Here is a 16,049-nt window from a genome sequence, read left to right on the forward strand (position 1 = left end):
TAAAGGAGCATTGAGACGTCCCTCGCAATTGACAAAATATGACGTCAGACATACACATTCTGAGCTGATATATCTCAACTGCATACATTAGCGGAACTACAGTTCTAGTTGGGGTGAAGGGATTTCATATGTGTAGAAAACTATGGACATGAATGCACCTCCAACGCTATACAACACTCTCACTAGTGAGTATCATCTGATGACGTCTTAAAGAACTCAATGCAGTCAAGTGATAAAAACACTTTGTTATTAGTGTGTATTACTTAATATGTATCACTTTGAACGCCTTTGAAGGACTCCACCAGCAGCCAATCAGAGCACAGGAGGAGCAGTGACCACCAACCCTCATGGGAGTCCTCCTGGTTTGGAAAAGGGAAAGTATGCAAATTAATTCATCACAGTGCAGCTCTCCCCCCCCCCCCCCCCCCCCCAGGCCCCGCCCCCTCCATCCCATCATTTATCATTATGTGCTGCACAACAAAAGTCAGCTTCTGAGTGTAAAGAACATGTTTGTTTCCAGCCAACTGGACGGCCATCTTTCCATTAATCAACAATTGACTCTCGAGAGTCGGGAAACAAAAGTTAAGATAAAGACTAGAGAATCCTGAGACATATTTTAACTTCAGCCCTACAAGACAAAAATGTGTTCTCATCAAGCTCACTCGGACACTTAAACAAAACACAACTTCAACTGAGCTGATGACTCACAACTGAAGATGAAGCCAAGAGGATGAACATGTTGCTCTTGGGTGTCAAGGAAAACACCAAACATGGAAGCTTTTTTTGTCAGTCAAAGCGATATTTTAAAATATCCATCCATCCATCAATTTTCTATCGCTTGTCCCTTTCGGGGTCGCGGGGGGTGCTGTAGCCTATCTCAGCTGCATTTGGGCGGAAGGCGGGGTACACCCTGGACAAGTTGCCACCTCATCACAGGGCCAACACAGATAGACAAACAACATTCACATTCACACACTAGGGCCAATTTAGTGTTGCCAATCAACCCCTACCCAGGTGCATGTCTTTGGAGGTGGGAGGAAGCCGGAGTACCCGGAGGGAACCCACGCAGTCACGGGGAGAACATGCAAACTCCAAAGATCCCAAAGCCCGGGATTGAACTCACAACCTTTGTATTGTGAGGCACATGCACTAAGTATAAAGCCAAAATAAATAATGGATTTTACATGTAGTCAAGTCAAACATTTTCTGCATGACATGGTGACACCAAAATTCCATTTGTGTCACAAATATTGGGCTCTTTAAGTTAATCTAAATTGGAATTTCCTGTGATTAATCATGATTAATACACATTTGTATTCTGATTGAACAATTTAACCATTTGACAGCACTTACTATGTTAAAGTAAAATAAATAAACACATATTTATTTTTAGGGAACTTCAATCAGTGAATTTCTCTGTTCAATAATTCAGATATATGTTTCATTGACTTGTCACTTAAAGAGCCTCCTCTTTCTCTCCATCATCATCCTCCTCCTTTCATGCCGCCTCCACTCTTCCTCTCTTTGTTTATGCAGGCTGGTACCTCGCCCTCCTCAGCATCCTTTCTTCCCTCCCCCTCCCCTCCCTTAAAAGCACACATCTACCAGCTCCTCCCCCTCCCCATCCCCCACCCTCTCCTCCCAGCCAGTTGTCACTCACTTTCTGAGCGAACAGACGGCAGCAGCAGCAGCAGCAGACGCTAATCCTGAGCACGGCGCACCCCGCCCAACCTCCACCCGACCAGAACAGAACCAGGGAACCCAGGGAGCAAAGCCCACGGGCGGGGACACACCTGTGCGTCTGGACCAGTGGCGTAAAGTTGGCAAGCGGGATGACTTAAAGACGGTACTGACAGCGAATAGAGAGGAGGATGATGTAGCAGGTGCTGCCGCATCGCTCGGCCTCCTCCGCGGGAAAAGGTGATGCTGTCGGCGCCATCGCACACAGAGGGAGGAAGAGGTTGCGGCATGGCGGGAGGCATCATCGTTCTCCTAGAGCGGCGTCAATAAAGTTGAGTAATTGAGGATCATATGTTGCTGATGCATCCTCAGCACCTCGGGGGGGATTAGTTGCAGGCCTCCAGCTGGTTCTGAACCGGAGGCCCGCAAGGAGGGAGGAGTATTCCGTTTGGACCTCTTTCGCCGACATGACTCACCTGCAGGCGGGCTTGTCCGCCACCACCTTGGAGAAGGCCAAGGCGGAGCTCAAAGAGAACCCAGACACTCTCCACCAGGACATCCAGGAGGTGCGGGACATGATCATCACCCGGCCGGACATCGGCTTCCTCAGGACGGACGACGCCTTCATCCTTAGGTTCCTGCGAGCCAGGAAGTTCAACCACTTTGAGGCGTTCAGGCTGCTGGCCCAGTACTTTGAGTACCGCCAGCAGAACCTGGACATGTTCAAGAACCTGAAGGCCACGGACCACGGCATCAAGCAAGCCCTCAAGGACGGCTTTCCCGGCGTGCTGTCCAACCTGGACCGACACGGCAGGAAAATACTGGTTCTGTTCGCCGCCAACTGGGACCAAAGCAGGTAACACACACACACACACACACACACACACACACACACACACACACACACACACACACACACACACACACACACACACACACACACACACACACACACACACACACACACACACACACACACACACACCTGCACTGTTTGACTTTTTGGTACCACTCCGTCACATGTACCAATTGGCATCCATTGGTACCATTTTCTCTGGCATTGGGGTATTGGGTACTGTACATATTCGTGGCACCTTACAATCCAATGTTGGGGCACCATCCACTAAACTACACCCCCTCTGTTGGGAAACCAGCTACTGAAACGTTCTCTGACACCTTATCCTTTAGCTACCATCTACAGTAGTTGACAACCTAACATTGTGCTAGCACAAAGTGTACTTACTTTTTGGTACCACACCACTGGGATACGATGTACTAGGGATGTTCCAATGCTGCCGTTTCTGATACCAATACCAATCACATGTATTAACGGTACATTTTTCATGTAGTTATGGTGAGTGCTGTTGAAAGTTGAACAATACCAACACAATATTTAAATTAGTTACTTATTTTCTTTTATTACAGACAGTTGTTTGAGCAAAACAGCGGTAGAAATGGATGGATGTTTGAGCAAAACAAGGCCAACTGTAAACAAATGTAAAAACTACTATACTCTTTTAAATGATTTGGTTTTTGCCCTTGAAGTCCTCGTGTCCAGGGAATTGTTCCTTTAATTGTAAACATTAACAAAAACTAAAAAAAAGGATTTTCAGAAAATGAAAATATCGACCAAAATCATCCTAGTATCGATCATATACTGATACTGCCCTTGGTATCGACACTACAGATTTATGGGTGGATCCGCTCTCCCCTTGCACGTACGCCTGACTGCTACACATCAACTAACATTGTTGTACTATCCTCTCTCTAACTCTAATTCATCTACTTGTTCATTTCCTGTTAATAACTTCTTACTTTCTACGACACTACTTTAAGTTTTCTAAGGAATTATTTTTGGTTTAGAGTTTACTTAGCAGTGAGCCAACTATTAGCACGCCTGCTCCAGGTTTGCTTTCGGAGTGCAACATGTTTAGCCTTGTCCTCCAGTGATAATGTTACATAAGACACAAAGAAAATCTGTTTATTTGCTGTAATATAGGTGATTATTATTCACTTTTCACTGTGTATGGAGACATATAATCAGCTGTTAGCCTCTTGTCAGCTGAGGGACTACAAATAAATAATATCAGTCAGAGGGTGTTGGCATTAAAATGGGTTATTATTCGGCAGTGGCGATCACACAATATCTATTTGTGACCGAGCGATAAGCACATCCCTACTGTGTATTTGACTACTTTTGGTACCCGACAGGTGAAGCATTACCACTTTTTGGCCACTCCTACGCCAATTCATTTTCTTCTCAGGCTTTGGATCAATCAATTTTGATTGTCCTAGAAAATGTTTTGTCTATCATCTGAGGGGGCTTTCAGTTCATGCTCAAACTCGGTAGTACCTCAGTAGTACAGCTGTAGTCTGAGGGGATGGTGCATGATTCAAGGATTTAACATCAAAGGTAGAAGTATACCCTAACACAGTGGTTCTCAAACTTTTCTCACCAAGTACCACCTCAGAAAAAGAATGGACTCTCCAGGTACCACCATAAAGACCAACATTAAAATACAGCTGCATAGTAGGCCTAAGTATTCATTAAAAGAAGGCAAATGTTTTATTTAACAAGTATATTTAATATTTTGGCCACTGTAACATTACACACCGTTTGAACAGTAACACTGTGTTTGCCTGTTGGAAAATAAAACACTGTACTTTAATGAAGTGAATATTTGGCGTACCACTAGCTGGAGTCCCACACACGTACCACAGTATGATAATCTCTCCCCTCACAAGAATAGTTCTTCTCTTCCGGGGTTGAAAAGGAGTTTCTTACTGGCCTCATTCCAATGCATGGAGTGAGAAGCAAAACATCTTCTGGGACAATCTGAACAGTCAAGTTGTGCCTAATACTGCACCATTGTTTGGTACACACATGCCATTGCGTAGCTAATGCCATCTTGCCTCAGGTACACGTTTGTGGACATCCTGAGATCCATCCTGCTGTCCCTGGAGGCCATGATTGAAGACGCTGAGCTGCAGGTAAACGGCTTCATCCTCATCATCGACTGGAGCAACTTCACCTTCAAGCAGGCATCCAAGCTGACGCCCAGCATGTTGAGACTCGCCATCGAGGGGCTGCAGGTAAGGAATAGTCCGTTCCAGGGTCGAGCTGCAGCCGCTGCCCTCTTCAGCCACTCGTCGCCACGACGATGCTGCACCGTGTTAGTTTTCAGCCATGTAAAGACACCTACGTAGCATGAAGGTCATGTCTTGGGATGCGGTTGTGTAGTTTTTCCGCTGATGCTTGCCGCGTCTGCAGCAATAGGAATTGGGTAATGCTCAACCGTCCAGTTTGTATAGTCATTGAAAGACAGAACAAGCTGAAACAGCGTCTTCTAACCAGTGAGAGTGACAACGCCTCCCTTGCTGCTTCCCGTCAATACCGTTCTCTCACAAGCATAAAGACAAGATTACTAGTATTGTAGCCTCCAGCGAGGCACAGCAGGTGAATAGTGCGCAGGATCCAACCCAATCCAGTCATAATCCTGCAGGATTACAATGTTGTTAAGGGATTGAAAAATGACTGTAAAACATCTCCGGATTGTCCTCTTGATGAAAATGCAAAATAAAAGCGGTCGTGAGTTTAGAGTTCACATATTGTACCAAACCAAAAGGGGGCAGCATTTTCTGCTGCTGTCATGCAAAAGAAAGAAAAAAGAATGTTGACGATGTACTGTTATCTCAAATCCATGACTGTCATTGTACACTCGAACACAATATGTACCCACTTCTTCTTCTCTCCATTTTAATATTGAATTGCAACCACTCCTGTTCTTGCCAAGATGGCGACTACCAGATCAGTGGCCTTGTGGTTAGAGTGTCCGCCCTGAGACTGGGAGTTTGGGAGTTCAAACCCTGTCCGAGTCATACCAAAGACTACAAAAAGGGGGCCCATTACCTCCCTGCTTGGCACTTAGCATCAAGGGTTGGAATTGGGGGTTAAATCACCAAATGATTCCCGAGCACGGCGCATGCTGCTGCTCACTGCTCCCCTCACCTCCCAGGGGGTGAACATGGGGATGGGTCAATTGCAGAGGACAAATTTCACAACATCCAGTGGGTGTGACAATCATTGGGACTTTATTGAGGGTGGTGAGTGTCCATCACTGCCCATTCACCGTTCTAAACTGGTAGATCGCAAACCGGTTTTTGATAGTTCTCATGGAAGTTCTCTATTTGCAAGCTGCTGTCCCAGAAATGACCAACACAGTTTGTTAGTAGTAACTAAATAACTAAAGGGTACCTATGATCGTTTTAATCACAACCTCCTTGTGGTCTTGATCAGTGATGCACAATTTGTGATACGCGGGCTCCATCTAGCGGTACACCAAAAAAATCACTTAATATTCAAACACAGTGTTACTGTTCAAACTGTGTGTAATGTTACAGTGACCAAAATATGAAATAAGATTGTTAAATGAAAGCTCTGCCTTGTTTTTAAATGGATATTTAGACCTACTACGCTACTGTATTTTTGGTGCTACTTGGAGAGCCAAATGTTTTTGGAAGTGATACTGAAAAAAGTTTGAGAACCGCTGGTCTAGGTAAGATGTATTGGATATGATTTGCTCCAGTCACTTATACAACCCACTTTTTGAGTCTGTCTGCAAAATGTTTGTTCTCAGATTGCAAATGAAACCACGCCTGTTTAAATATATATCTTCAAGTCATCACTTGTATCTTTTTTTCCAGGCATGGTTGAAAATAATTCAAATAAACATTGTATAGATTCACCCAGTCACAACATTAGGTATACCTGCACACTCTCCGATCGATTCAGACTGCATAAAAAAGGTGCTTATATCAGCATCTATCACTGCATATCGCATGTTGGTGTTATTATGCGCACTCCGAGATTACATGAAATTAATACTTTACTAAATGTCCAAATTAGTACGTCCACCTTGCTGTGACATCACAACGTAGCCAGACTGCAAGACCCCGCGAACAAAGACATCCAAACCTGCGAGCAAGCTCAGGCCAAAATGCATGGGCCTAATGATTGGATGCCTCGACGTTGTTTGACGAGATTATCCAACCTAGTAACAACATTCTTAAATCAGAAAAGACAAATATCATCCTAGGCCCGCTTTACAATGTTAAATGGGCAAGTTCTGTTTCTTGAGTACTTGGAAGTATTTAATGCATATTATACTGTATATCAGCTGTTTAAGTGGAATGTACACATGAATTGTCTATTTAATTTTCTGATGTGGAAGTGTTTGAAATTGCTAATGCTATTCGCTAGCGCATGGATGCAAGTTTCAATGTAAATTAGCATCGAGCTAGCGTAGTTTTTTAAATACATTTCATATATGTTGAATATCACAGAGAAAGTATACAAGTAAAAATGTACATGCTTTATTTCTGTATGTTGAGAGCCTGTTGTCTGTGTGTTGAGCTAGCAAGTAGAGAGCATACGTTATAGCTGGAGCAGAATAGGATACTTTTACAAACACTTTGAGGATTCAAACTGAATGTTCCTGAAATGTTGATTGAACTTGTTTTGTCCTGAAACACCATGTTATTTTGCACTACCACTAATTCAAACTTCAAAAATTCAAAAGTATTTTAATTAATTATTAGATTTTTGACGGGTCACTGCTTGTCATTCAGAAGTGCTTGTAAGTCCTGCAGTCAAAGCGTTGCTTTATATGCAGCAAATCTTACATTACACAGAAATACTCAATATCACTTCTCCGTGTGAACACACTCAAAAAACTAAGTCTTAGTACTCAAAAGAGACACATACATTGTATTTTACATTTGTTCGTGAAGATGCTAAAGTTGCAAATGTGCTAACAACAAGAACATGTGGTTTAGACCTTGTCCTTCTTTGTTCTCTGGTTCTCATCACCCCTCCCCCCAGTCTTTTTTTGCCATCATAACCCTCACACACACTTCTCTCCATCATTATTCACCTGATGTCTGCGGAATGTTCCAACCAGAGTTGGTGTTAATGGAGGATGTCCTGAAATATTTCCTTATTTTTTCATCATCATCATCTTTCATGACGCAATATGCTTTGTTATAAAACCCCCATACTTACAACCTCTCGCCATATCCCACCCTCCTTGCGTTCCCACGGCAACCGGCTCGACTGCCTGGTTGTCTGTTCTGGTCTTTCCTCCAGATGGGCTGGGCTTTGTTGTGTGTGTTGCAGTATGCAAGTTGGTGTGTGTGATGTTTTATGCATCGCTTGACTCGTCTTTCATTTATGAGCTTTGGATGACATCGTGACTTTTAGCCAGCTTCTATGTGGAGACAAGAGCTGCCAGCCATTAAAACGTGAAGGCAACATTTAATAGAATTCATGATAAACATGATTACAATTCAAACAGTGCAAAGCACCCATCAGTGACGTTGACATTGTCCTCACAGTAAGTCACATGGGTAGACTAGAGGAGCTAAATAAAGGTAGAATAGGATGCTATGAAACAGGGCGAATGAGAGACACGTGTATGGACTAAAACGGCATGTTAACTGCTGTCTGTCTTTAATCGCCGACAGCATGTGCGATTTCACAGCATTGACGCCCATTGTGCCAAATTTAAAGGTCTGCAGAACCTCTGGGCTTACAGTCGACAAGCGTTAACCAGGTTTTCAAAGGTTCCTCAACCAGCTATTTCTGCTGAAATTGGCTTTTTCCCCGACATGTATTCCTTTTTTTGCGCTTTTGCCACAGCATGTCCACGTTCACAGGACACGGCATTCCGGTGCTCTGACTTTGCGCACTGGCCGTAGACAACAGACAAATAAAGGGTCAGATCGTTACACTGTCATGGAGGGGATTGGCAGAGGACAAAAAAGTAGGAAAATATCCGACACACAGGATTATTAGCATCAAAATAAACCCTCATTTAGTTGCAAAAAATAGGACATTAAACAGATGGATAGAGTATGTCATCATCTCAGCCGTCCCAGAAGAAATATCCAATTAACAGGTTTGTAGGTGCAACTTCATTTAAAGAGAAGATCAACTATAGCAACAGTTAGCGTGTACATGTAGTCGCTGGATATTGCTAACAAGTCCACAATCGACACAATCCCCCCCATTCAGTCAATGATAGTTGATGACAAGAGGTCTCACTCCCTTTGTTTTATTCCCACTACGGAAAAGACACGGTCAGGTGATAAACCCGATACACAGAGTGAACTCTCTTGCTGCCTGTTTGGTACACATGTACCTGTAACATTTGGAAAGACTGATGAGACACAAGTGCTTGTAACATCTAGAAAGCATTATGAGACACAGTTGCTGGTAAGAGACCGATGAGACACAGGTGTTTATAACATCTGAAAAGACTGATGACACGGGTGCTTGTAAGTGACTGATGAGACACAGGTGCCTGTAAGACCAGAAGAAACTATCAAAACACAGGTGCTTGCACCATCTAGAACAGGGGTCACCAACGCGGTGCCCGCGGGCACCAGGTAGCCCGTAAGGACCAGATGAGTAGCCCGCTGGCCTGTTCTAAAAATAGCTCAAATAGCAGCACTTACCAGTGAGCTGTCTCTATTTTTTAAATTTAATTTATTTACTAGCAAGCTGGTCTCGCTTTGCCCGACATTTTTAATTCTAAGAGAGACAAAACTCAAATAGAATTTGAAAATCAAAGAAAATATTTTAAAGACTTGGTCTTCACTTGTTTAAATCAATTCATTATTTTTTTTTACTTTGCTTCTTATAACTTTCAGAAAGACAATTTTAGAGTAAAAATACAACCTTAAAAATGATTTTAGGATTTTTAAACACATATACCTTTTTACCTTTTAAATGCCTTCCTCTTCTTTCCTGACAATTTAAATCAATGTTCAAGTAATTTTTTTTTTTTTATTGTAAAGAATAATAAATACATTTTAATTTAATTATTCATTTTAGCTTCTGTTTTTTCTTCAAAGAATATTTGTGAAATATTTCTTCAAACTTATGATTAAAATTCAAAGAAATTATTCTGGCAAATCAAGAAAATCTGTAGAATCAAATTTAAATATTTCAAAGTCTTTTGAATTTATTTTAAAATTTTTGTTCTGGAAAATCTAGAAGAAATAATGATTTGTCTTTGTTAGAAATATAGCTTGGTCCAATTTGTTATATATTCTAACAAAGTGTAAATTGGATTTTAACCTATTTAAAATTTGTCATCAAAATTCTAAAATTAATCTTAATCAGGAAAAATTACTAGTGATGTTCCATAAATTATTTTTAAAAATGTTTTCAAAAAGATTCGAATTACCTAGTTTTTCTCTTCTTTTTTTCGGTTGAATTTTGAATTTTAAAGAGTCGAAATTGAAGATAAACTATGTTTCAAAATGTAATTGTCATTTTTTTCGTGTTTTGTCCTCTTTTAAACCGTTCAATTAAGTGTAAATATCATTAATTATTAATAATAACATAGAGTTAAAGGTAAATTGAGCAAATTGGCTATTTCTGGCAATTTATTTAAGTGTGTATCAAACTGGTAGCCCTTCGCATTAATCACTACCCAAGAAGTAGCTCTTGGTTTCAAAAAGGTTGGTGACCCCTGAGCTAGAAAGACAGAGACACAGGTGCTTGTATCATTTAGAAAGACTGATGAGACACAGGTACTCGTAACATCTGGAAAGCATTATGAGAAACAGTTGCTGGTAGGAGAATAATGAGACACAGGTGCTTGTAACATCTAGAACAACTAATGAGACACAGGTGCTTGTAAGACCTGGAGAGACTGATGAGACACAGGTACTTGTAACATCTGGAAAGACTGATGAGACACAGGTGCTTGTAAGAGCGCTATGAGACAGGGGTGTTTGTGAAAGACTGATGAGACAGGTACTGCTCTTGTCACATTCTGAAAGACTAATGAGACACAGGTGCTTGTAAAAGACTTGAGACACAAAATGTTTGTAACATCTGGAAAGACTGATGAGACATAGGTGATTGTAACATTAAAGAGATATTAGAAGACAGTGACACAGGCAGCTTCACTGTGACGGGGACTGATGAGACACAGACGCAGGGAAGACAAGGACAGACTGATGAGACACAGGTGCGCCGAGCACAGGGTTTTTGGGATTGATCCCTGACTGATGTGACCCAAAAAGACATGTAACATGAGGGTAGTCGACTAGGACACACTGATGAGAAACAGGTGGGTTTAAATGTGCGATCATTTGATGAGACACAGGTGCATAAAATACAAGGATGGATTAACACAGATGGGCAGTATAGCCAGCCAGGATAGGCTGATAGGACACAGCTGCGGGGAAGACCAGGACAGATTGGTGAGACAAAGGCTCACCTCACACTAACTGAGAGGAAACAGTAAGATACAGGTGTGACATCAAGACAAACTGATGAGACAGTTGGCCTTAAAACACAGCTAGACTGATGACACGGGTGTGTGGATTGCTGGGATTTTAAGATTGATTTCTGACCCAGAAAGACAGTTGGGGCATAAATTAGGACAGAATGATTAGACAAAGGTAAAACTAAAGGCTGGTGCTTAAAACACTGCTATGCATAGTGTCCATGTTGGAATGTAGGTCGGCTGTGTCTTGATGTGCGTCCTGCTGCTGTCACTTATCATCTGTCCAAAGAGGAGCTAACATGTACGCCAGTCACGAAGAAAGAAAAAAGCTTTTCTTTCTTAGGAGGTAAAGTGCAGCCTGGGGGAAATATTTGTTCACTTGAAAAAGCTTTGATGGGACAACTAGGACATACAATGTTCTGTCTTATAAGCAAATATAGATTAATATTAAGCATGGGCTTTCAAAAACTTCATCATTTTTGTCTTCTTGTGAGGGCACAGACATTACAATCACCTTTAAATACCGTTAACCTTTGAGGTCACCTGCAGCTAATGTCCCAAAATAGAAGAGTCCAGGTTGAGACAACATTGTTGGTACTTTGAGACGATCACCTTAGACTTTAAGACTGCTGCATTTTGCAAACATAATATGTTTGCATGTGTCTCAAACAAACAGTGGAGCGTCTTCCTTGAGGACACAGACATGTTCAACCAGTCGTCCCCTGGTTTACTTCTATATGTCCTTCATGTTTGTTTAACAAAAGCCCCATCTTTGCTTCTTTAAACCAGCAACATTCTCTTGAGTTCTAAAGGTTCTGGCACGTTCTGTCCCTCCCAGACTCCACAAGTTAAAAAGTTATTTTTACTTAGAAGTCTGAAAATATACAAGAGCACGTCCTTCTCAGGATGAGATTAAATCTGCAAGGACTAATCTGATCCACCAGCACAGGAAGTCCATTTTTAATGCGGTATGATTCCTCATCTCGTTGAGACTTCATAACGTCCATCCAGGAATACAAACCGTGGATAAACAACTGCCTCAGACGTCCATCAGCGTCCTCTTTGTGTTTTGACAGGACAGTTTTCCTGCCAGGTTTGGAGGGATCCACTTTGTGAACCAGCCGTGGTACATCCACGCTCTCTACACCGTCATAAGACCCTTCCTCAAGGACAAAACCAGAAAGAGGGTTAGACCACGCCATCTTTTCTAAATCTTTTCAAAGTACATCGTCCACATGAATGTTGTCATCTTCAGATCTTCATGCACGGCAACAACCTAAACAGCCTCCACCAGCTGATCAACCCTGAGATCCTACCTTCTGAGCTGGGAGGCATGATGCCGCCCTACGACATGGGCACGTGGGCCCGCACGCTGCTGGAGCACGCCTATGACGAGGAGACTGAATATTGTCCAGAGTCCTACACGCTGTCGGTGCAAGACCTGGAGAGAGACCTGGAGAAGGACTTGTCTCCAAAAACAATGAAGAGGTGAGTTGACAGACACAAAACTTCTCTTCCATGGACAAATGTCAACAAATTCTGATTAGTGCAACCACAAGGACTCCAAAGTGTCTTTTTATTATACATATTATATTTCGCGAGCTAATGCTAATGTGCTAACATTCTGTGTCCTTGCAGGTCTCAGTCGGTGGTGGAGCCGGGCGTACTAAAACGTCCAGACAAGGTGAAGCGTGACGAAGACAACATGCAGCCGCTGCTCTCGCTTGATTAAAAAGCAGCTGGTAGAATTCCAGAATCCTCAGCAGGACACAGACAGAGTCAAGCGTCCTCTTTCGAAAGTCTAGAGATGCACCTCAACGTCCCACAATGAGCTTCTGCTGATGGACTTCCATGTTTATTTGAAAAGTGCCAAGTTTGGAAAACTCGAAAAGATTGTCTTGAAACTCTTCTATACTCAGGAAGCACAAGCTCCCTGATACAACACAACAAAAAAAAAGAGATATTTGAAAAGAAGCTTTCTTTGTTCGAGGATTTTCAAAAGCTCGGCTCAGGATCGGCAGAAAGGACATTTAACCTCCTGGAGACAAGAGACGGAATAACGAGCAAACGTCCCTTTACAGGACATCACTGATATTGTCATTGTCTTCTTCCTTTTTATTACCACCAGGAAGTTATAGTCCAACTGCTGTAGGCTACTAGCAATTATTGACTGAATCAACCTAAAAGGGTGTTTTTTATGTATAGAAAGATCGTTCACATTTTTATTTTACATAATCAGTGTTAAATAGAGGCTAAAACCAAAACTAGCTACTCGTTTGCAAATATAAACGTGTTAGCATCAGCTGCTAGCATAGTGCTCCTCTATTCTCACTGTCGTCACAGCAGATTAAATTATTGGTGAATTTTACAGTTCTGAAAATGTTTATATTTATTACAGGCGCACACTTTTAACAAAAAAACGGCGATACAAAATCTAAATTGGCAGAAATTTTGTCAATATTAACAGTTAACGTCTTTCATGTTGTGATGACTATTCACGCAGTGTTAGCGATGGTTTCCAAAAAGTGTTTATTCACAACTTTTAAAAGAGTATTCCACTCCAATCATTTTACTGTGAACCCAGCAGGAAGACAAGCTAAATTCAGTAGCTTGTTTTCTCGTGATTCTATTCCGCTGTTTGCGCTTAATGTTGTTTGACATCCTGTCCAAAGTCCACCGCTGACTTGAGCGACAAGGTGACAAGTGAATGTTGAAACCATTAAACGTCACATGGATGTAACAACAAATGTATTTTTTATGTTACTTTCATTGATAAATATCACCTTTTGCAGCCACTGTAGATGCTTCCAGTTTCTAGGATACAATGTTTACATTCAATAAACATCACTCTGTCACTAAAGCTCACCTGGCTAAACGCTTAAAATGTTGAAAGTATTTATTTAATTGAGCTGCTGCGTCGTCTTTCGTGCTCCCAGTAATGTAAGCGAGAAGGAAACGTTCACGTTCTTCATCGACGATGCAGATTGTGGTTACACGGGGCCAAATTTGTCATGTGACTCACCACTGCCTCTTCGGGTGGACAGTGGTATTGTAAGCAAGGGCAGGCGGCGGTAACTTGCTTGTTTGTAACTTATGTAAAGAAACACAGCAGGTAAATATTTTTACTTTTATGACAAATACACTTTATCACACTGAAGGTTTCATTTATTTTTTGTTTTTCAACACTTGAATGAAAAGTGCTTGTTTATTAAATAAATATGTTTTGATGGAATATCCCAGCAACTCAAATAAGATATTGTTAAAACAACTGTTCTAGCAAACTTGTGTCTTTATGAGAAAAACACATTAAAGGTGTTGTTTTGCTCCATCGTGTAAGCAGAGACGCTTGTTTGTTGCTGCATAATGAGAATGATTTTAGGAGAAATTGAGCTGTAAATACAGAATGTTATCTTTTATTTTTGGTCTTCCAGAAATACAGTGAAAAGTCACACAGAAGTGATTGTTTAGAAACACAAACATGGACATTGTTTCACATAATGTATCATATTTCACTAAATGTACTCTATTCACATTGTTCTTATTAAAATGAAGGATGTTTGTACGTCTACTTGGCCTCATAACTACACAATCTAACAAACATTCACAAAACAAAGGTTTATTCTGCAATTATAAGCTGATTCGGGCTAATTGAGGTTTAATTTGACTTGTTATCAGTTACAGCTTTAAAAAAAACAAAAAACAGCTGTCACCATATAAACACAGTTGATATTCGCATTATTTTGAGACCAAAGTATGCACTAATGTAATCATAATATATAATAATAATAGTGAAAGTAACCCTTTCTAACGCAATAAATGCAGGTTTTTGTTTTACTATTTTGATCGAAATGTTTATTTTTACTTTAATTTAAATTAAAGTAAAAATGCAAAACAATAAAATTTAATCTCAATCTTTGTAAGCAAAAATTGACTTCAATAAACACTGAACATTTTGAAGTGCAGTTTTTGACAGTTGGAAAAACTGAGTCAGTGGTTAGTTTTGTTGTCATTACTTTCCAACATATTTGGCACACTTGCTCATTTGTCCGTGTTGATGGTCTTTAGAATAAAATTAGTTTGTTTCTTAATATGACCATTTTAGTAATTTATTATTCAATATATTAAAAAATTCTAACACGCGGTAAGATTAGTGTTGAATGTACTTATTGGCATATTCATGGAGTGCAGGTCTTGTTGTAAATGTAGTTTTTGAGATGCTCTACAACAGTGGTCCTCAACCACCGGTCCGTGGATTGATTGGTACCGGGCCGCACAAGAAATAAACATTTAAAAAAAAAAATTATATTCCTCAAGATTTTAGTCGACTAAAATTAAAGTAAATATTAGAGGTGTGGGAAAAAATCAATTCGAATTCGAATCGCGACTCTCACGTTGTGCGATTCAGAATCGATTCTCATTTTTAAATTATTTTTTTATATATATATTTTTTTTAAATTAATCAATCCAACAAAATAATACGCAGCAATACCATAACAATGCAATCCAATTCCAAAACCAAACCTGACCCAGCAACACTCAGAACTGCAATAAACAGAGCAATTGAGAGGACACACAAACACGACACAGAACAAACCAAAAGTAGTGAAACAAAAATCAATATTATCAACAACAGTATCAATATTAGTTACAATTTCAACATAGCAGTGATTAAAAATCCCTCATTGACATTATCATTAGACATTTATATAAAAAAAAAAAAAGAACAATAGTGTCACAGTGGCTTACACTTGCATCGCATCTCATAAGCTTGACAACACACTGTGTCCAATATTTTCCACAAAGATAAAATAAGTCATATTTTTGGTTCATTTAATAGTTAAAACAAATTTACATTATTGCAATCTGTCATGATCCATGGTCCGGATCATGTTTTGTTTAGTTATGCTGTTAGTTTTGGACTTCCTTAGTTCCTGGTTTCACTTCCTGGTTTTGTTTTGTTCCCATGGTTACTCATTAGTTTCACCTGTTCCACGTTTGGACTCACACACACCTGTCTCACGTTTTCACATTTTGAGTCACGCACTTGCTGTCACTATTATTTAAGCT

General features: G+C 40.7%; 1 protein-coding gene across 1 annotated transcript; it reads left to right on the forward strand.

The window, feature by feature from the left end:
- The first annotated feature begins 1,638 nt into the window (after nt 1-1,638).
- On the forward strand, nt 1,639-14,530 carry clvs2 (clavesin 2). The gene is made up of 5 exons (XM_062043605.1): nt 1,639-2,536; nt 4,599-4,773; nt 12,059-12,169; nt 12,238-12,470; nt 12,621-14,530. Exons 1-5 carry the CDS (start codon nt 2,148-2,150, stop codon nt 12,712-12,714), a joined length of 1,002 nt encoding a protein of 333 aa, XP_061899589.1. The 5' UTR covers nt 1,639-2,147; the 3' UTR covers nt 12,715-14,530.
- Nucleotides 14,531-16,049: the final 1,519 nt, after the last annotated feature.

Source organism: Entelurus aequoreus, linkage group LG04 (assembly GCF_033978785.1).
Source record: "Entelurus aequoreus isolate RoL-2023_Sb linkage group LG04, RoL_Eaeq_v1.1, whole genome shotgun sequence".
Classification (NCBI taxonomy): domain Eukaryota; kingdom Metazoa; phylum Chordata; class Actinopteri; order Syngnathiformes; family Syngnathidae; genus Entelurus; species Entelurus aequoreus.